At 43.6% G+C, this 22244-nt stretch overlaps 1 protein-coding gene across 2 annotated transcripts in view; it reads left to right on the top strand.

The window, feature by feature from the left end:
* The first annotated feature begins 4116 nt into the window (after positions 1 to 4116).
* LOC147432174 (Transcriptional coactivator/pterin dehydratase) overlaps positions 4117 to 22244 on the top strand; it is a 50051-nt gene continuing 31923 nt past the window's right edge. For both annotated transcript variants that reach the window (XM_086492162.1, XM_086492161.1), the window contains exons 1-3: positions 4117 to 4581; positions 5178 to 5364; positions 5565 to 5657. In XM_086492162.1, coding sequence (XP_086348288.1) covers positions 4132 to 4581; positions 5178 to 5364; positions 5565 to 5656 — 729 coding nt within the window. In that variant the 5' untranslated portion in view covers positions 4117 to 4131 and the 3' untranslated portion in view covers position 5657. The remainder of the gene's footprint in view (positions 4582 to 5177; positions 5365 to 5564; positions 5658 to 22244) is intronic.

Raw genomic sequence — 22244 nt, 5'->3', positions numbered from 1 at the left:
TCACTGAGTTTTATTGAGTTTTTGAATTACTTTACATATTGTATTAAGTGAACGGCCGTCCACTTAATAAGTGTGCATCCACTTAATTAAAAATAAAGCAATGCTTCTAATTAAAAAAATCAGTGCTATCTCTTGGGCTGAAATTTCGCATGCAATCTCTCTCTCTCTCTCTCTCTCTCTCTCTCTCTCTCTCTCTCTCTCTCTCTCTCTCTCTCTCTCTCTCTCTCTCTCTCGCTGTGCCAAATTTGCTGCCTGTTCTCCTCTCCTCTAGCGTCCCCGCTATGGCTATTGTTGTCGGCACTGTATCGGCTATTCTTGCCAGTTCCAAGTGCTTATGAAATCAGTTGGCACCTCCTTCTCTGCTCTGAGAAACTGTCAGCGCTAGCAATTCGAAGCTTTGACTTCGAGAATCTGCAGGTGATCCTACGAAGGTCACTTTTTCATACTTGATGGACAATTATCGATTGTGAATACGCTCTATGAGTTGTTGTTTCGAATTTGTGTTTTTTGCAGGTACTCCATCACAGGGAAGGAGCGAGGAGGCCTTGGCCTAGCTCGAGAATTCAAAAAACAAAATCAGGAACATATTGTGAAGCTTCACGCGCCAAGCACAGATGGAAACAGAATTAAGAGCTCGCCTCTCATAATTTTCCGTATGAGAAGGAATTGACCATCGAGTCTAAGATTTAGAACGAAAGAGTTACTTCAATACTTGAGCTTTTAAAAAGATTCTCCCTAATAAACATTCTCTTTAAGGGGGAGACCAATCCATCTTCTGATCCCTAATACTTTGTCAATTTTCTCCCTCGTCTCTTTTGGTTGAAAGTTTATTCATTTTCAGCTTGTTGATTATTCGTGTGCTGACACGAATAATATCAAAATAAATGCGTGTCTAATTAAGATACACAAACGTTGATTGAAGATCGAGTGTATACTATTAAAAATAACATGTAGGTAAACTAAATTAAAGAAAGCACTGTGAAATTCTAAAACAAGCAAATACATAAAGCATGGATGGACTGTAATAAGAAATGAAGTGAATTACTGACCAGGCAATCGTATAGAGGTGTTTTCTAATTAAGCAAGGTATAAGGTGATGTTTATATCAAGCTACAAAAAGCAATGTGAATTATTAAAACATTTCGTCTTGATAGTTAGACAGAAAGTAAAAATACTAAATAGACAGTGAACGTCATGTAGAAGTGCCATACAAAAGTATGGAGAAGAGTTTGCATTGTGGTCTCTCCATAAATTATAAGAAATAAAAGTTGTGCCGTGCCCCATAGGCTTTATGTGTTAACCAAACAAATGCATTTGCATGCATTTGCCGTGCCCCGTAGGCTTTATGTGCTGACCAAGCATATGCATAAGCATGCATGGAGAATTGAATGCAGATATCGAACCTTCCACTGTTGTCGAGCTAGAGTCGTGATTGTGTAGTCAAAACATCCATTGTTGTGAATATATGTGCTTTCTGTGACACACAAAATAGGAGTCAATACAAATACAAAAGAAGTAAGAGACAAATTTAGCTTAAAGAGAAGCACATGTAAGTTTATATTCTACATCATAGATGGTGTAGGGTTTATACTAGTGATGAGTTCTCACCTCATAAACACCGATGCAATCACTACAGTAGAATGTCTCAATTAGTAGGCTACGTATACTGAGCTGGGAGGCAACTCATTTTGTTGATAACTTGTTTGGACTCTACACTATACTGTTTAAATAAAAAACTCAAATCGTTTTAAGCAATATTAACTTTGTATTCTACTAAAATCTATTAAACTAAGGCAAATGTGACAGTGGATTTGCTTGTAAGCAGTGGTAAGGTATCCTCACTTCTTTGCAAGCTAAATTTCTAGCTGCTTGTATTTACGGATCTTTAGTACAAGCTCTTTCAGTTGTCCCCTACATTTCTTTACCTGATATCTCATTATGCTCATAAGCATGATATCCCTTGTGGTGCTCCAGGTAGAGACCTAAGGCAGGTTTAACGGTCTTGCAAGGTCAAAACGCTCGAGCCTTGGGCAATATAGTTGAGGATGTATATTATTGAAGTCACACTCCCTCCCATCCTCCTATCATTGCTTTTCTCGACATCTCTATTTGTAGGCAAGATCAATTTCCTTGTTACAGGAATCAAGAAGTGGGAGAGTTATTTTGGAGATGGCTCGACTAGGTGACTAAAGAAGCTACCCGTTCACTAGTTTTGTCACATCTCAACAATAGCAGCAACAACAATTTCTCTCTGATGCATCCATGAAGTTCTCATATGGGGAACATGCACGAAGTACTCAACATTCTAGTACGGGCAGTGCCTTATAGCTCTGTCCAATCAAATTCAACTTCAGGCCCTCCTCGCGAGGGACAGAGGGCTCAACTTGGCATGATAGGCATGAACACCACCTTGATGGCCATTAGTGATTCTACACCAAATTGGATAAGCAGTCCAAGGTTGTCATTACCGTTGTCCAATGTCAAGTTCTCGAGGTTAGGGACAACCATGGAGATGACAATATATGAGTTTACAGCAAACAATGCATAACAAGATTTACATTCACATAGGTTGTCCTTGCTCAATTGAACTTGTAGAGATTGCACAGGGTTGAGAGAGAGAGAGAGAGAGAGAGAGAGAGAGAGAGAGAGAGAGAGAGAGAGAGAGAGAGAGAGATACCTATTGCACGATGCTTGTTGAGAAGCTGGTGCAGAGCGTAGCGAGGATGATAGGTTGACGGTTGACAAACATGCAAAAAACGTGCTATACTTACGGCTCTTTATTTTCAACGTTGTTTGCTTTTCAACGACGTTATCTTTGTTTTATTCATTGGCCTTGGTCATAACTACTGGCTTTTCAACTACGGCAACACCGTTTGCTTTTCAATGTGCTGTGCTTTCCAACGACGATTGTTTTTCAGCGCTGTTTGGCGATGTTAGATTGGGAGTAGCTTGGTTATGATTGACCTCAATTGCTGGCCGTGCGATTAGAATGAAGGGCAATGATCTAGATCATGCCAAGTAGCCACCTCCCGGCTCTAGAATGCAAAAAACCACATTAGGCTCACCAAGCGAACATCAAATCCTACCTCAATGAACATTGAATAGCTAAAGTTCTTATAGTTCATGCTTTTTTGAAAAGCTAGGGTTTCTATAATCTCGATCCCTCCTCCTGCAGTTTCAGTGTTCATCTCACCATCAATGCTAGAATATCTATTGTATCTAGCCTTGCGATCATCGATATCATGCTCTCTAAGAATCCTTTGATCACCATCCTTGTGTCTACAATCCCTTTTATATTCATCCTTTTTGTCATGGTCTCTTCATCTTTCATACCTTCTCTCATATTGATCATGTATATCACAATCTTCATCATCATGTTGATCATGTCTATTGCAATCTCCATCATCATCTCTAGTGAGGCCTGTAATATTACGTTGATTGTTGCGGTCACTTCAGCTATCATGGCTACCATGCTCCTCTTCTTTCAACTTAGCCTCATGCGCAAGTTCTTTTCTGAGATCATTACCTTGTTCATTCTCTCTGTTCTTTTTCTTCTGCTTTTTGTCAGTGTTGTGGTTATTTCTGGTCCTTGCACGCTCCCCTTTCTTCTCTCGCATTTGTCTAAAACTGATGAGTAGCGGCTTTATTTCTAGCGTCGTCCAAAAGTAGCAGCAACACTTTCTCTCGTGTTCACGTGATGTTCTGTCATGGTCTTTTCGTCTTTCATACCTTCTCTCACGTCGATCACGTCTACTGAGATCTCCATCATCATGTCAATGATGTTTATTGTGTCTCTATCTATCATCGTGCCAACTGTTGTGTTCATGTCGGCTATAATGGTCTTCTGTCAACTCAGCCTTATGCTCAAGCTCCTTTTCCGGATCGTTACCTTGTTCATTCTCCCGAGTCCCTCTCCTTCTGCGTTCCTCTGCTTCTCTGGTAATTATTTGTAGGCCGGTACACGCTCCCCGCTCCCCTGCCTTCTCTTGCGTCCATTGTAAAACTGACCAACAGCGCATCTCCAAAATCATCACGTTTTATTACTCGTTGACGTCCAAAAGCAGCAGCCGTAGACTCCACGTCGACGTCCAAAAGCAGCTCTCTCTCGTGCTCACGTGACGTGGAACGTTCATGTTCCATATTCTTTACAAAAGCATTCTAGTTAACTCACCTTATCCGAGTGAATACAGCAGTCCCAGCTCAAGAAAAGAAATGATGGCTGCGGCCCACAGCGTGGGAGGCTACACAGCCAGTAGAGCCTTCACAGAGAAGGCGTGCTCTCCATGGAGGATGTCGGGAAGCACGTGGGTGTGGATGAGCAAGAAGAGGTGGAGGTGCATGCATGATAGAAGGATAGTAGGAGCCAGAGCTGCAGGGGCAGAAATTGGTGCCCGCGACCCATTTCCTCAAGAGATTGAGAGCAACTTTGCAGATAAGGTTCTTGGTCACGGGGACACAGAGCATGTCATCCTTGTACCGAATTCCCCTGCTCTCAGCCTCGCCCAACGCTCTTGCGTCTTCCCTGTACCCCCTGGCACCTCCCCTTTTTCGCTTGACGAGGCCAAGGCTCTCCTTCGCAAGGTGTGGTTTCCTCCTGCTAATTTTCATCATCATGTGATTCTCATCGTGCTCATGCCATATGACCACGTGCATGTGTGTCTGCATCCTCTCAGTGTATGCTTGACACACAGAGAGAGAGAGAGAGAGAGAGAGAGAGAGAGAGAGAGAGAGAGAGAGAGAGGAGAGGAGAGGAGAAGAAGAAGAAGAGAGTTTTAACGTCATAGGAAACTATCCCAAGAGAGAGAGAGAGACTACCTCCCATAGACCATAGTTTCCCTAGTGTCCTTTTTCCACTTATCTGAGGAGTTATCTGTAAACTCTGTATGTAGTTTACTGTTAAGGATGGTTGTGTGGATGCATGTGCGTGTGCTGTGCATGTGAGCTTATTGTTGCAAACAGATGACAATGAGCCCTACCTTCTCTTTTGTTAGCACTGTTAGTCTTTTAGACAGCTTTTGCTTGCACCAAAGAATGAATATGCTACTTCTGCTTTCATGCTGCCTTATTGAAACATTTTCTCTGGCTATTTTCATATTCCTCTTTGATGGGGCAAAGCTTTTCCGCATTTCCAAAGTTTGCGAACATAAGTCTCATATGCTTTGAATTGGCTCCGACAGATAGTTGGATGGCGGCTTGCTGAGGAGCAATCAGGTTTGAAGCTACAATGTGAGTGGAAGCTGAAAGATCATGCAGCAGGGCTTGAGCTGCTAAGCCGCCTATCAAAAGTCACAGATGCAGAATTGGAGCTCAATTTGGACGAAGAAACTCACATTCTTCGAGCTGAACTATGGACAGAATCGATAGGTTATTATCTGCCCTTTGTTGTCCATACCAAATGCAGATGACATGCTTGTGTGGGCGGGTACATATTTGCATATGGGTGGTCTATTGGGGGCGAGATATGTATGTAGGAGAGTGCAGTTTTGTAAAGAGGGCTTGCTTGTGCACCACAAGCTAAGTGAGATGCACGGATGCATTCTAAAAGAAGCTCTTGTGCATTACAGGTGGTCTATGTGAGAATGATTTTATCCTGGCAGCCAGAATAGATCAAGTAAAAACTTCTGATCTGATTAAGAGGACCAGGTTCTGGGCTTGAGGTTAGTGCATTGCTATGCTCCATTTGGATTTGAGAATGTAGGTTTAGAATTTATTGATTATAAACATACATCTTATCCTTTCTTGGTTTTGCACCATACTATTCATGTCACAGCTATTGCTAGTAATGGGCTGCCCATTTTGGTAGGCTTGGATGGCTATGTTTGTTTGACTATTAGATTTGTTTGCGGTTTTACTTTTCACTTTCTTTGTAGCATGACAACATGTCCGCAAGGGTCTTTCATGGTAGAGAACTTGCATAGTTATAGGGAATGGCCATTTTCAGGTCTCAGTTCCCCCTTCCCATTCCAACTTCCTATCCCCGTTCCACGTTTCAACGTGCGTATCTGTAACAGGGAATGACATTTCATGCCCGTTGTCGTTCCCCGTTCCGTTTTGATTTCCCGTTCTGGGTGGCTATGTAGAGAAGAACAGGCTGTGTCAACACAGACCTTACAAGCTCTTTTCTACAAGCATAGTTTCCAATTCTGCAGGGTATAAATGTATCCCATCAAGGATTTGTGACAAGAAAACTAACATCTACTAGGCTTGTTCGCCCCTTGAAATCTATATTTAAGTGTGAGCCCAATATGGACTTCTCATGGTAAAACTTGCTTTATTTATTAGTTTGTAGCTTTGAACGTACAGTGAAAAATGTTCTCTTTTCTGGAAATAGTAGCTGGAGTAGATAAAAGAAATAGAACAGGAGACATCAGAAAAATTAGTATTGTTTTTTACTAGAAGGTACTTACCACTATTGTCAAATGTGATGGTCACTATAAAAACATAACTATTACTATTTTTGTTAGTTTTGCTTAAACGAAAGGACGCAGGTGTCCTAGCCATGGTTTCATAATGTTCTATGATGTCATTAAATTAAATAAAAAACTAGAATTTCTTGAAGTTCAAGTTTTGTCTGAGACACCGTTCTTTTAAAATCAGACTTAGCCTGCTCCTTGTTAGTTACTTGATCCAAGCATTCACATTGTACACTACGTGATAACAAATTTCTAGTGATTATAGAGTCTTCATTGAAAACACATAGAAGGAGTTTTTTGTGGGACAGATTAGGTCTAGTTTAGATACCGATTTGCAAAAAAAAAACTCCAATCATTTTTCAGCTCATTAAGCTAGCCATAAGCCATATGAATAGGAGTATATCTCACACTTATTCTAAACAGTTAGGGGGTCAATAAGACCTACAAGGGTGAGAATGGGCAGATGAAAAGGGAAAAAGTGAAGCAAAAAGCAAAGCTTCGGAAAGGGCAAGAAAAAGGCAAAGAAGTCTAAATCTCGCCCAGTTGCTGACAGATCTCCTTCAAAGAACAGATCAAGCGGTTTACCTTGGGACTTCCTACAGAGATCCGAGATCACTGCTTAGAGCAAAAGTCAGATTCCATTCATGAACTGATGAGTCATGCGAAACGGGGTTTTGCTATTCACTCTGGCAGTTTGACCTACCCCACAAATGAAATCATGACGCAAAGGGCCGAACAGACTTCGAACAATGAAAGTAATAAGAGGAAGAGCAACCCACAAAAGAAAGAAAAGGATGCACGACCCAAGCCCACCCGTTGAGAGAGAACTCTCTACATCAAAGAGGGAAAGTGCTTTGGATGCGAGGAAACTGGACATTATCTCCGCGAAGTGCCCTAAAAAGGCACCGAAAGAACATAGCGACAAGGATGAAGACATGCCTGAGGGTTCAAAAGCAGTTGAGGATTGTGGACGAAAAGGAAAGATGAAAGCAGGATTGATTCCAGATTGCATGGGTATTGACCCAAGCGCGATTTACGAGAGTATAGAACTTTGCCGAGCTTGGGGCAAAGTGAAAGACCAAGAAGCCCTGATTCTCTTTGATGGAGGAGCCAAGGCCAACTTCATTTCACTTGAATTGGCAGCGCGGCTCGAGATCACACCCGATCGGATGGGACCACTAGTAGAGGTAGTTCTAGCGACACCCGGTAGGGACGTAGCCATCACACCTCTCATTGGCAAACTTCAGTTGCATTGTCAAGGGTATTTGGGGCATGAGAACTTCTACATAATGCCCTTGGAAGGTTGTGATGTCCTCTTGGGAATCCTAGTACCATAAGAACAATGCCGTGGTCGACTATTGGGCAAGAAAAGCGACTTTGACTACAGAGAAGGGCCGAACTATTGTACTTATGTAAAACTTAAGGGCCGAACTATTGTATCGGCTTCGGCCGTTTCCAAATTAATGAAATCCAGTCTGTTTGTTTACTCGATCTTTTTGAAAGAGTTGAATGATGAGGATAGGACAAATATGTCTGAACATGATAAAGAATGCCAGGATTTTCTCCACACTCATGCCGATTGCTTTTCAGAGGGCCTGCAAGGCGAGTTACCATCCGCTCGTCCTGAGGATGATACCATTGGTTTGATACCTGGAAGCACACTACCAAACCGGCCACCTTACCGTGTGAGCCGAGCCCAGAACGAAGAAATTATGAACCAAGTGAAAGACCTCTTGGAAAAGGGACTTGTCCAGCCTAGTACTTCACCTTTTTGCTCTCCAGTGTTGTTGGTTTTGAAGAAGACCGATCTGGAGAATATGCATCGATTATAGAGCTCTCAACAAAATCACCATCAAGAATAGATTTTCGATTCCTAGGATCGATGATATTCTTGACCGACTACAGGGATCCTCGTGTTTTAGCTTGATCGACTTGAAGAGCGGATATCATCAGAGCCGAATGGCGCCGGGAGATGTCTACAAGACAGCTTTTCGGACGACTTTTGGGTTTGAGTTTTTGGTGATGCCTTTTGGCCTAACCAATGCTCCTGCGACATTTAATTGGGTGATGGACATTATTTTTTGAGAGTACGGAATATTTGTTGGCACTTTCTTTGACGACATCATTGTTTTCTTTAAGGGTGAATCTGGGCTTATCCTGGATTCATCTAGGTATATATATATATATTGTTTTCTCCAAGGATGAGGCAGAACATAGAGAACATCTACTACAAGTCTTTCAGGCATTACGAGATCACAAGTCGGTGATTAATGTGAAGAAAAGTGAATTTTTCCTACCCGAGATACACTTTTTGGGACACATTGTCTTAGTAGAAGGAGTGCAGATGGACCCCGCCAAGATAGAGACTATCCGTGATTGGCCTGATTTGAAGAATGTCCATGAAGTTAGAAGCTTCTTGGGCTTGTGTTCGTACTACAGGCGGTTCATTAGAAAGTTTGCAGAGGTTGCTTCCCCTCTGCATATGTCGATGCAGAAAGGAGTCCCTTTCTCGTGGGGACCCACAGAGGTGACTGCCTTTCAGACACTGAAAGAGAAATTGACTACAGGACGAGTGTTGACTTTGCCGGATTTGCAGAAGTCATTCAAAGTATGTCGTGATGCTTCTGGTCGTAGTCTGGGTGCGGTCTTAATGCAAGCCAATTGTTTTCAAGGCCAGAATTGACAGCACAGATTTATTAGAAAGAGCTTTTGGCGGTTATCCATGCTTTTACTCAGTGGCGACATTACCTACTCGGAGCGGATTTTACTGTCTTTACAGACCATCAGAGTTTACGCTACTTCTTGTCATAGAAGCAGCTATCGGAAAAGCAGATGCGATGGGCGAATATCTTGTCATAGTTTCACTTCCAGATTGTCCATGTGCAGGGACATAAGAACTTGGTGGCAGATGCTTTGTCTCGAAAGCTGTTGGTTTTGGCTATTTCCGCAATACATCATTGGATATGGTCGATCGGTATGCCATAGATACAGATTTTGCAGATATTTTCACTCAGAATCGGAATGGGGAGATGTCACAACTCGGTGACGTGGCTGCCTAGTACACACACACGCACCCTCTGGCAAGGACCCCCTTGCAAAAATGATGACGTGGCAGGCTGTGCTGAAATACTGACGTAGCAAATTGTACGGCAATCCCCAGAAATTGCGGCGCTTGGCTGACACGTAGCAGGCTATATGGACGTCCACGTTTTGCGGCAGGATTTGTCGCAGCAAAAAAAGCAAGGCAGATTTGCATGGGCGTTTGCTTTATTTGGCTATGCAATTGGAGAGAGAGAGAATTAAAAGCTCTGCTTTATTACTATTCAAAGGAGAGAGAGAGAGCTTGAGAGAAACAAAGAGCTTTTGCTTTATGTGGCAAGGCTTTTGATTTTCAGCTTTTGGGACTCTACTTTTGGTATCCCTTGTAAAATCATTAAATAAGTGGGCAGGCCTCCCACTCTGCAGAGCATTTGGACGCAGATTCTGAGAGTGAGAGCCTCCCACTCACTTGTACTTTTGCAACAAATTAATACAAATAGAAATACCGAAAGGGGCACCAGTCTTTGGGGCCAATATCTCTAGGCACGGAACTCCGCCGGGCCAATGTCGAGTCAATTGTGAACTGTTTTGAAGTGAACTTTTGTGGTGTCGCGGTAGAATCTCGACTTGGAGTGTCCAAGTCTGTTATAGTGGTATCAGAGCACGAACGATTTCTCTTCTATGGGAAATTCGATCCTTTTTACGCGGCACCTATGGCTTCTGACAGAGATCCATTGACTTCCTCTGCATCTGGAGATGCAGAAAGAGATCACAACGAAGATTCACGCGAGGAGTACAGCCTGCCTCCGCCTACTCAGGCGGAGATCGAAGAGATGGAGCGTCGACGATTCATCGGCGATGCAAGAAAGATGATGCTAAATTTTGCGAAGGACCCGAGATTTGCAAAATTTATGAGCTAGACCTCCTTGGACGAGGTGCACTCACACTGGCGTCAAACCATTGAACCAGCCCTCAAACCGGCACTGAAGAAACCTCCTACTCCAAGGATGTATACAGAGCAAGAATTAGAAGAGGTGGTTGATGTACGAATTGCTCATCTTTTTGACGCGCAGAACAAAGCTAAAAAGCACGACAAAAAGTAGAAGAAAGGCGCTGACTTCCCGGGTTATTTGGGTCGTCAGCCTACATTTGAGTTAGCAAGAAAACACATGAAGCGTGTTCGATTTGAAGGAGTACTCGGTTCTTCTTCTTCTTCTTCTGATAGTTCTTCTAGCTCCTCTGACTTGAGCGAAGAAGACAGAAAAGGCAAAGGCAAAACGCGAAGCAAAAAGCAAAGCTTCGGAAAGGGCAAGAAAAAGGCAAAGAAGCCTAAATCTTGCCCCGTGGTTGACAGTTCTACAAAGGACTCGTTTTGAGATAGTTTCGACTCTGATGACAACAGCTTCTACGGAAATAGGAAGAATTTTAATAAAGCCAACCAGTATGACTTTCTGGAAGATAAAAGCAAGAAAGTCAGAGAGTTTAAGGAAGGTGGACAGTCAATTAAATTTGACACGTTTTCTGGTTATAGAGATGCTTTGAAAGCTTTGTCTTTTATATAGCAGTTTGACATAGCTTTCTCTGGAGGGCGTTACTAAGAGCACTCCAAGATTCGGAGAGCTGCCTCTTACTTCAAGGGGAATGCTTGAACTTGGTGGTCCACGCTTCTATTAAACAAGACAGCGCTAGTTAAATGGCTGAAATTCAAAAGGCTTTTTATTTCTTCATGGCTGACTCGAGAGTATGAACGCGACATACGAACTGCTTGGAACCATCTTCGGATGACCAAGAAGGATACAGTGGACGCTTATTGCGAGAGATTCTGGAGCTCTTTTCTACCGACCTCTTCATTTAAGAAGATCTCGTTCAAAGAAAAGATTGAGCGGTTTACTCTTGGTATTTCTACAGAGATCCGAGATCAATGCTTAGAACAGAAATCATCTTCCATTTAGGAGCTGATGAGTCATGTGAAACAGGGTTTTGCCATTCACTCAGGCAGTTTGGCCTACCCCACAGATGAAATCATGACGCAAAGGGCCAAACAGACTTCGATAAATGAAAGTAGAAAATGGAAGAGCAACCCAGAGAAGAAAGAAAAGGATGCACGACCCAAGCTGACTCCTAAAGAGAGAGCTCTTTACATCAAAGAGGGGAAGTGCTTTGGATGCAGGGAAACTAGGCATATCTCCGCGAAGTGCCGTGTAAAGGCATAGAAAGAACAGAACGACAAGGACGAAGAAAGGCCTAAGAGTTTGAGAGCAGCTGAGGAACGTGAAAGAAAAAGCAAAATGAAAAACAAGACCGGTTCCAGATTGCATGGGTACTGACTCCAACACGATGGACGAGACTACAAAACTTTGCCGAGCTTGGGGCAAAGTGAAAGACCAAGAAGCCTTTTGATGGAGGATCCATGGCCAATTTCATTTCACCGGAATTGGCGGCGCGGCTCGAGATCACACCCAATTGGATGAGACCACTAGTAGAGGCAGTTCTAGCGGCACCCGGCAGGGACATAGCCATTACACCTGTCAGTGGCAAACTTCGGTTACATTGTCAGGGGTATTTGGGGCATGAGGACTTTTACATAATGCCTTTGGAAGGTTGTGATGTCCTCTTGGGAATTCCCTGGTACCACAAGAACAACGCTGTGGTCGACTATCGGGCTAGGAAAGCGACTCTGACCACAGAGAAGGGCAGAACCATTGTACTCGATGTAAAACCTAATGGGGAGTCTGTCCCTATTGTATCGGCTTCAGCCATTTCAAAATTAATGAAATCAAGTCTGTTTGTTTACTTGATCTTTTTGAAAGAGTTGAATGATGAGGATAGGACAAATATGTCTGAACTTGATAAAGAACGCCAAGATTTTCTCCACACTCATGCCGATTGCTTCTCTGAGGGTCTGCGAGGCGAGTTACCACCCGCTCGTCCTGAAGATCATACTATTGATCTGATACGTGGAAGCACACCACCGGACCGGTCACCTTATCGTGTGAGCCGAGCCCAGAATCAAGAAATTATGAACCAAGTGAAAGACCTCTTGGAAAAGAGTCTTGTCGAGCCAAATACTTCACCGTACTGCTCTCCAGTATTGTTGGTTTTGAAGAAAGATGGATCTTAGAGAATGTGCATCGATTATAGAGCTCTCAACAAAATCACCATCAAGAACAGATTTCCGATTCCTGGAATCGATGATTGGAATTCCCGATAATATGAAACTAATTTGTTCTTGACTTGTTTAAGTGTAGGAACTGATAGACGAAATGACTGCAGCATTTTGGTCTGAATGATCTCGATAGACATGGTTGCAATAGGGATTAGTCAATCAGGCATCTATGAGGTGCTTAGTGGATCTAGATGCGATTGTTAATTGCATTGCCGATAAACCATGGTCTAAGATTTGAATGAATGTTGGAAGTGATTTATCATGATGTCCTGTGATGTCAATTGATGTCCTATGATGTTGTGTGATGTGACTGTCGATTGGTACATGTGCTAGATGTGTGTTCCTAATGCGTCGGTACTAACAGTCAGTGTCTGCTAAGACAGTTTATGGCTTTTGTCTGTTTTGTAGGCGTAATCGAGGGCGATGACAATGCTTTCAAGAGGGGGGTATGTCACAACTCAGTGACGTGGCTGCCGAGTACACACACACCCTCTGGCAAGGACCCCTTGCAGAAATGATGTGGCAAATTGTACGGTAGTCCCTAGAAATTGTGGTGCTGTGGGCTGAAACGTGGCAGGCTGTACGGACGTCCGTGTCTTGCGGCGGGATTTGTGTAACAGACTTGGACACTCCAAGTCAAGAATCAACCGCGACAGCACCAAATAACCACTTCAAAACAATTCACAGATCACAATAGATTTGCACTGGCCCGGCGGAGTTCCGTGCCTAGAGATATTGGCCCCAAAGACTGGCGCCCCTTTCGGTATTTCTTTTTATATTAATCAATCATCAAAGTACAAGAGAGCGGTTAGGGTTTCACTCTCAGACTCTGCGTCCAGATGCTCTGAGAAGTGAGGCCCTCACCACTAATTTAAAGGTTACAAGGGATGCCCAAAAGCAGAGCCCCAAAAGCTTTTAAAATCAAAAGCATCAGTTCTCTCTCTCTCTTAGAGAGTCTTTTCTCTTTTTTTTATAAAAAAAAAGCAAAAGCAAAATTCGCGTCGCTCATCATTTTCCAAAAAAAAACAAAAAAATTTTTTAAAAAAATAATCCGCCTCCGTGATTTCCGGAAATTAGGGTTTTTGGCAAAATTTAGGGTTGCAGGAATTTTAGGGTTTCTGGCAGAAATTAGGGTTTTTGCTGTCCGCCACGTCATCACTTTGTGACATACCCCCCTCTTGAAAGCATTGTAATCAACCGCGATTACGCCTGCAAAACCGACAAAAGCCATAAACCGTCTTAGCAGACACTGACTGTTAGTACCTACGTACTAGGAACACACATCTAGCACATGCACAAAATCGACAGTCACATCACACGACATCACAGGACATCACCAGACATCACAGGACATCACATGACATTCAACATTCATTCGGATCTTAGACCATGATTTATCGGCAATGTAGCTAGCAATCACATCTAGGTCCAATCGGGACCTCATCGATGTCCGATTGACTAACCCCTATTGCAACCATGTCTATTCGAGATCAAGTAGACCAAAATGCTGCAGTCATTTCGTCTATCAGTTCCTGCACTCACAAGAAGTCAAGAACAAATCAGTATCATAATCAGGAATTCCATTTCATAAAGTCATCCAGCAGAATACTGTCAGCTCTCAGTATCCCTGAAGCTCATAGAGACATCAGTGACTTTAGTATCAAAATCGAGGCATCTGTTGACAAAGGAGTGGAGTGACTCTCCTCTTGTGCATCCCACTGCACCAGATCTCCGGCCAAGCTGAATTCTGGGTTCCGTTTGGAGTAGACTATGCTAAACCAAAACATCGAGGTAAAGTTTCACAATCCGAGGAGTATCTGCTAGGTCCTCCTCCTCCATCCACTTCGCATCAAATGCAGGAAAGTTCTTGAACTTAACCAAGAACCGCCTTCAGACTTTACCTTTCTTCGTATCATTATGTGCCAAAATCTGTTCAGGAACAAGGATCTCCGCGTTTTCTTCCACTTTGGGTTGCTCATCAGGCTCCCCATCATCAGGCACATCACCCTTAACAGGGTTCAAGAGACTCACATGCAATGCATTATGAATCCTCCAAGTATCTAGCAGTTCCAATCGGAAGGAGACATCATTTATCTTGTCAGTAATCTGGAAAGGTCTGTAGTATCACATACTAAGCTTTTGGAAAAAGCCTCTCCTTTCCCTGTTTCTTTCTTAGGCGTGCCTTCTCAAAAGTAAGAGCACCCAATCATCCTCCTTCAGTTTCCAGTCGCGACGATGGCGATCCGCTGCCTTTTTCTGTCGTTCTTGAGACTCCTGCAAAGTCTCGCGAACCTTGGCAAAAGCCGTATCCAAATCTCGCGAATATTCATCCGCTTCAAATTTCTAATCTTTCGTGCTCAGGAAGGATAGAACCTTCGCAGCAGTTTCAACAATCTCACATGGCATCTTCCCCGTCGAAGAGTGTATCGTGTTATTGTAGGCAAATTCCACCAAAGGTAAGTTCTTTTCCCATTGAGTCTTCTGATGCGAGATACAAGACTTCAATAAATCTAAAATCACTGAATTGGCAATCTCAGATTGCCCGTCAGTCTGCAAGTGGAACGATGACAAGAACTGCAACCGCGTGCCAATGTTCTCCCAAATTGCCTTCCAAAACAAACTCATAAATCTGGGGTCTCTGTCGGAGACAATCGTCTCAGGCGTGCCATGTAATCGGGATCATTCTGTATTCTCGGGAGATAAAAAAAAATGAAATCCATTTCAATATTTTCCCAGGGGCGGGTGGGTATGGGTAAAGGCTGTAACAATCCCTGTGCCTTATGCCTGTCAAACTTGACCTTCTGGCATACCAAGCAACTGCGCACAAACTCTTCCATATCCTTCTTCAGTCTCCGCCAAAAGAAATCTCTCTCTACCCCTTTCATGGTGGTAGCAATGCCGCGGTGACCCGTAAAAGGTGGACAATGGCATTTATTCATAACCTTTTCCCTCAACGGCTGTGTAACGCACACCATAGTCTTTTTCATCAAGTAGCCTTCCCGAAGGGAGTATCCAGCTACTGTCTCCCCATCCCGTATCTGTGTGAGAATATCTGCAAAACCTGTAACTGTGGCATACTGATCGACCATATCCTCGAAGCTCCTATGATGTATCGCGGAAATAGCCAGAACCAACGGTTTCCGAGACAAAGCATCTGCCACCACATTCTTCTGTCCCTGCACATGGACAATCTGGAAGTGGAACTGTGACAAGATGTTCACCCACCGCATCTGCTTTTCCGAAAGCTGCTTCTGTGACAAGAAGTAGCGCAAACTCTGATGGTCTGTAAAGACAGTAAAATCCGCTCCGAGTAGGTAATGCCGTCACTGAGTAAGAGCATGGATAACCGCCAAAAGCTCTTTCCCATAGATCTGTGCTGTCATCTCCGGCCTAGAGAACAAACGGCTCTCGTAAGCTATGACATGGCCTTCTTGCATCAAGACCGCACCCAGACTACGACCACAAGCATCACAAAATACTTCAAATGACTTCTGCAAGTCCGGCAAAGTCAAAATAGGTCCCGTAGTCAATTTCTCTTTCAACGTCTGAAAGGCAGTCACCTCTGGGGGTTCTCACGAAAAAGGTACTCCTTTCTGTGTCAAGATATGCAAAGGGGAAGCAACCTCTGCAAACTTTCGTATGAACCGCCTGTAGTACGAACACAGTCCCAAGAAGCTTCTAACTTCATGGACATTCCTCAAGTCGGGCCAATCACGGATAGTCTCTATCTTGGCCGGATCCATTTGCACTCCTACTGCTGACACAATGTGTCCCAAAAAGTGTATCTCTAGTAGGAAAAATTCACTTTTCTTTGCATTAATCACTAACGTGTGATCTCGTAATGCCTGAAAGACTCGAAGCAGATGATCTCTGTGTTCTGCCTCATTCTTGGAGAAAACAATGATGTCGTCAAAGAAAGTGTCAACAATAGCCTGTACTCTCGAAAAATCCTGTCCATCATCCGGTTAAATGTCGCAGGAGCATTGGTTAAGCCAAAAGGCATCACCAAAAACTCAAATAACCCAAAAGCCGTCCGAAAAGCTGTCTTGTAGACATCTCCTGGTGCTATCTTGATCTGATGATATCCACTCTTCAAGTCAATCCTGCTAAAGCACGAGGATCCCTGTAACCTGTCGAGTATATCATCGATCCTAGAAATCGGAAATCTGTTCTTGATGGTGATTTCGTTGAGAGTGCTATAATCGATGCACATTCTCCAAGATCCGTCTTTCTTCAAAACCAACAACACTGGAGAGCAATACGGTGAAGTACTAGGCTGGACAAGACCCTTTTCCAAGAGGTCTTTCACTGAGTTCATAATCTTTCATTCTGTACTCGGCTCACACGATAAGGTGGCCGATTCGGTGGCATGCTTCCAGATATCAGATCAATGGTATGATCTTCAAGCCCTCTCAAAAGCAATCGGCATGAGCGTGGAGAAAAAAAAAAAATCTTGGCGTTCTTTTCTTCAGGTCAAAACATATTCAACTTTTATCCATCGTTCAGTTCTCCCAAAAGAATGAGTAAGAAAACTGAAGTTCATGAAGTACAATCTCTAAGCCCTTCATTTATCAAAGTCGCTTTCTCGGCCCGGTAGTCAACCACGGCGTAGTTCTTGTGGTACCAAGGGATCCCGAGTAGAACGTCACTCACGTGCCCTGAACTCCCCTGTCATTGCAAACGAAGTTTGCCAATGCTCGGTGTAATGGCAACATCCCATCCGGGTGCCAGTCGAACTACCTTCGCCTGTGGCGTCAGTCTGTCGGGCGTAGTTCCAAATCGAGCCGCCAATTCCAAGTGAAAAGAAGTTGGCCTTGGCTCCTTCAAAAGAGCTTCGTGATCCTTCACTTTGCCCCGAAAGCGGCAAAGTTTGTACTTTCATTCATTAGATTCGGTGCTGGTCCCACGCCATGTGGTACCAGTTCTGCTTTTTCTATCTGCCTTTTCTGCCACATTCCTCAGCTGCTCTCGAACTCTCAGACCTGTCGTCGTCTTTATCATTCTGTTCTTTCGGTGCCTTTTTAGGGCACTTCGCGGAGATATGTCCAGTTTCCCCGCATCCAAAGCACTTCCCCTCCCTGATGTAGCGAGTTAGGGTTTCACTCTCAGACTCTGCGTCCAGATGCTCTGAGAAGTGAGGCCCTCACCACTAATTTAAAGGTTACAAGGGATGCCCAAAAGCAGAGCCCCAAAAGCTTTTAAAATCAAAAGCATCAGTTCTCTCTCTCTCTTAGAGAGTCTTTTCTCTTTTTTTTATAAAAAAAAAGCAAAAGCAAAATTCGCGTCGCTCATCATTTTCCAAAATTTTTTTTTTTTCCGGAAATTAGGGTTTTTGGCAAAATTTAGGGTTGCAAGAATTTTAGGGTTTCTGGCAGAAATTAGGGTTTCTGCTGTCCGCCACGTCATCACTTTGTGACAATTTGCGGCAGCAGAAAAAGCAGGGCAGATTTGTGTTGGCTTTTGCTTTATCTGGCTACGCAATTAGAGAGAGAGAGAGAGAGAGAGAGAGAGAGAGAGAGAGAGAGAGAGAGAGAGAATTAAAAGCTTTGCTTTATTACTACTCAAAGGAGAGAGGGAGAGCTTGAGAGAAGCTGAGAGCTCTTGCTTTATCTGGCAAGGCTTTTGATTTTCAGCTTTTGGGGCCCTGCATTTGGCATCCCTTGTAAACTCTTTAAATAAGTGGGCAGGCCTCCCACTCTGCAGAGCATCTGGACGTAGAGTCTGAGAGTGAGAACCTCCCACTCAGTTGTACTTTTGCAACAGATTAATACTAAAAGAAATACCGAAAGGGGCGTCAGTCTATGGGGCCAATATCTCTAGGCACGGAACTCCGCCGGGCCAATGTCGAATCAATTGTGAAGTGTGAACTGTTTTGAAGTGAACTTTTGTGGGGTCGCGATAGAATCTCGACTTGGAGTGTCCAAGTCTGTTACAGGAGATAGTGGCTGGATACTCTATTCGGGATGGCTACTTGATGAGGAAAACCATGTTGTGCGTTACACAGCCGTGGAGGAAAAGGTTATGACCGAATGCCAATATCCACCTTTTACGGGTCACCGCGGCATAGCTACTACCTTGAAAGGTGTGGAGAGATACTTCTTTTGGCCGGGACTCAAAAAGGATGTGGACAATTTTGTACGCAGTTGCTTGGTATGCCAGGAGGTCAAGTTTGAGAGGCATAAAGCACAGGGATTGTTACAGCCTTTACCCATATCCACCTGCCCCTGGGAAAGTATTGCAATGGATTTCATTTTTGATCTTCCGAGAACACAGAGTGGTCACGATGGTATCTGGACTGTTATTGACAAATTTAGCAAGCAAGCTCATTTCATTCCAGTGAAGAAAACAGTCAAGCCCGATCACTTAGCGAGATTGTTTGTGGCCCAGATCTTCAGATTACATGGCATGCCCGAGACGATTGTCTCCGACAGAGACCACAGATTCACGAGTTTGTTTTGGAAGGCTATTTGGGAGAACATTGACACGCGCTTGCAGTTCTCGTCATCTTTTCACCTCAGACTGACGGGCAATCTGAGATTGTCAATTCAGTGGTACTAGATTTATTGAAGTCTTACATCTCGGATCAGAAGACTCTATGGGAAAAGTATTTACCTTTGGTGGAATTTGCCTACAATAACACGATACACTCTTCGACGGGGAAGGCGCCATTTGAGATTATTGAAGGTGTTACGAAGGTTCCACCCTTCCTAAGCACGAAAGATAAGATTTTTGAAGGCGACGAGTACACGCTTGACTTGGACACGGCTTTTGCTAAGGTCCGCGAGGCTTTGCAAAAATCTCAAGAAATACAAAAAAAGGTAGCAGATCGCCATCGTCGTGATTTGAAATTGAAGGAGAACGATTGGGTGCTCTTATGTTTTGAGAAGGCACGCTTGAGAAAGAAAAAGGGAAAGGAGAGGGTTTTTCCAAAGCTTAGTATGCGGTACTACGGACCTTTCCAGATTTCGGAAAAGATAAGTAATGTCTCCTTTAGACTAAAGCTGCTCGAAACTTGGAGAATTCACAATGCTTTTCATGTGAGTCTCTTGAAGCCTTCTAAAGGCGATGTGCCCAAAGATGGGGAGCCTGATGAGCAACCCGAAATGGAAGAAAACGAGGATATCCTTGTTCCAAAACAGATATTGGCACATAAAGACAGAAAGATTAAGGGTAAAGTGATAAGGCGGGTCTTGGTTAAATTCAAGAACTATCCTACATTGGATGCGAAGTGGATGGAGGAGGAGGACCTAGCAGATACTCCTCATATTGTGAATCTTGCATTTGGATTAGCATAGTCTATTCTAAATCGAACCCCGAACTCAGCTTGGGCGGAATCTGGTGCAGCGGGTATGCTCATGAGGGGAGTTGCTCTGCTCCTTTGTCAACAGATTGGCTAGATTTTTGATATTAAAGTCACTAATGTCTCTTTTGAGTTTCAGAAATACTGTTAGCTGACAGTATTTTGCTGTATGACTTTATGAACTGGAATTCCGGATAATATCATATTGATTTGCCCTTGACTTGTTTGAGTGTAGGAACTGATAGATGAAATGACTGCAGCATTTTGGTCTTAACGATCTCGATAGACATAATGGCAATAAGGCTTAGTCAATCGGGCATCTGTGGGGTCCCGACTGGATCTAGATGCGATTGCTAAGTACATTGCCGATAAATCATGGTCTGAGATCCGATTGAATTTTTGAATGTGATTTGTCATGTGATATCCTGTGATGTCAAGTGATGTGACTAACGATTGATACATGTGCTAGATGTGTGTTCCTAGTGCATCGGTACTAACAGTCAGTGTCTGCTAAGACAGTTTATAGCTTCTGTCTGTTTTGCAGGCGTAATCGAGGGCGATTACAATGCTTTCAAGAGGGGGGTATGTCACAAACTGGTGACGTGGCTGCCCAGTACACACACAACACACCCACCCCGGGCTGGCAATAGACTGATCTCGAAAATTCCACCGGTTTTCGTGCTGCTAGGATTGACGTCGCATGACTATACGGAATCCCGCATTTTGCGGTGCATTTCACGGGAGTGCAAGCTGATTTTTGCTACGCAAGCCATGGCTGGATCCTATGCAAATTCAAGCTGCTTTATTTTACACAAGCTTGATAGAGAGAGAGGGATTTAAAAGATGCTTTTATTTAAGCCTATTTTAAAAGGGCTTTTGATTTATAGCTTTTGGGGCTCTGCTTTTAGCATCCCTTGTAAACTTATAAATTGGTTGGGCAGGGCTCCCACTTCTCACGGCATCTGCACGCAGAGTCTGAGAGTGAGACCCTCCCACTCCCTTGTACTTGGAGTTGCAGATTAATACGAAAAGAAATACCGAAAGGGGCGCCAGTCTTTGGGGCCAATATCTCTAGGCACGGAACCCCGCCGGGCCATGTCGACTCAATTATGAACTGTGAAATGTTTTGAAGTGAATTCCGGTCGTGTCGGGTTAGAATCTTGACTTGGAGTGTCCAAGTCTGTTACATGCTTGTGCTGCAGGTACTTGTACTGCGGGAACTGGATGTTTGGAGAGGTGACCCCTAAGGTCTCCTGTATAGGCGCAATGCAGAAGTTTGGGTCAAGCAGTGTCAGATTGAGCCCCCACAACTTTATAAAATGATGCTCTCAAGTGCCTGGACATGCACATCTTGCGTACAGGCTCACACAAGTGCCAGAACACTGCCTAGGCTGTCCTAAATCCTAGAAGTAGGAGTTAGCTCGTCCACATGCACATAGGGTTAGATGTGCACACGACACTCATCCTATTGGTCTCAACTAAGGCCCCCTCTAAAGGATAGTAAATTTTGTCACAATTACACCTTAGTTGATTGACTTCTCTATGAGGGGAAGCGTTTGTAGTTAGTACCGAGTACTCTAGAGATGATTGCAAGGGGGCAACATGGCGAAAGATATGACACTCATTGCCATTTTAGATGGAGTCTTGTTGAAGATATGGCAATTCAATTGAAAATGACGGCGTGACAGCTTTCGTGTGAAATCTAAGCGCCTGTATAATTAGGGCTTTGGTACAATTTTCTCTTATTGTACACCAAGTAAGAACATGCTAAATGTGATATAGAATGTTTGGAGTGATCTATAATTGTGCGTTCGGTCATAACCGCTATGCATATTAAATGACATACATAGAAGATAAGATTGGACACATGATTTTAGTTGTGCATGTGTAAAGACGGACTTAAAATTTAAAAATCCTTGTGGTCTACCTTTCCTTCACACAATTCCTACTTGTTCACTAGTACCGCATACTAAGCTTTGGAAAAAGCCTCTCCTTACCCGTGCGCTTCCATAGGCGAGCTTTCTCAAATTGGAGTAGCACCCAATCATTCTCCTTCAACTGCAAGTCATGACGATGCTTGTTTGCTGCCTTCTTATTCTTTAGCGTGAGACTTCTGCAAAGCCTCCCTTACCTTGGCAAAAGCAGTGTCTAGATCCTGCATATACTGATCTGCTTCATAAATCTTGTGGAACCTTTCTGACACCTTCGACAATCTCAAATGGCGCCTTCCCTGTAGACGGATGGATTGTGTTGTTGTAAGCAAACTCCGCAAGAGGCAAATACTTCTCCCTCGTGAGTCTTATGATCAAAGATATACGATTGCAAC

This window comes from Adiantum capillus-veneris, chromosome 20 (genome assembly GCF_014529385.1).
Source record: "Adiantum capillus-veneris isolate H3 chromosome 20, ASM1452938v2, whole genome shotgun sequence".
In the NCBI taxonomy this organism is placed as follows: Eukaryota; Viridiplantae; Streptophyta; class Polypodiopsida; order Polypodiales; family Pteridaceae; genus Adiantum; species Adiantum capillus-veneris.
Note: the sequence above shows the minus strand (reverse complement) of the source record. Positions and strands in the feature narration are given on the sequence as shown.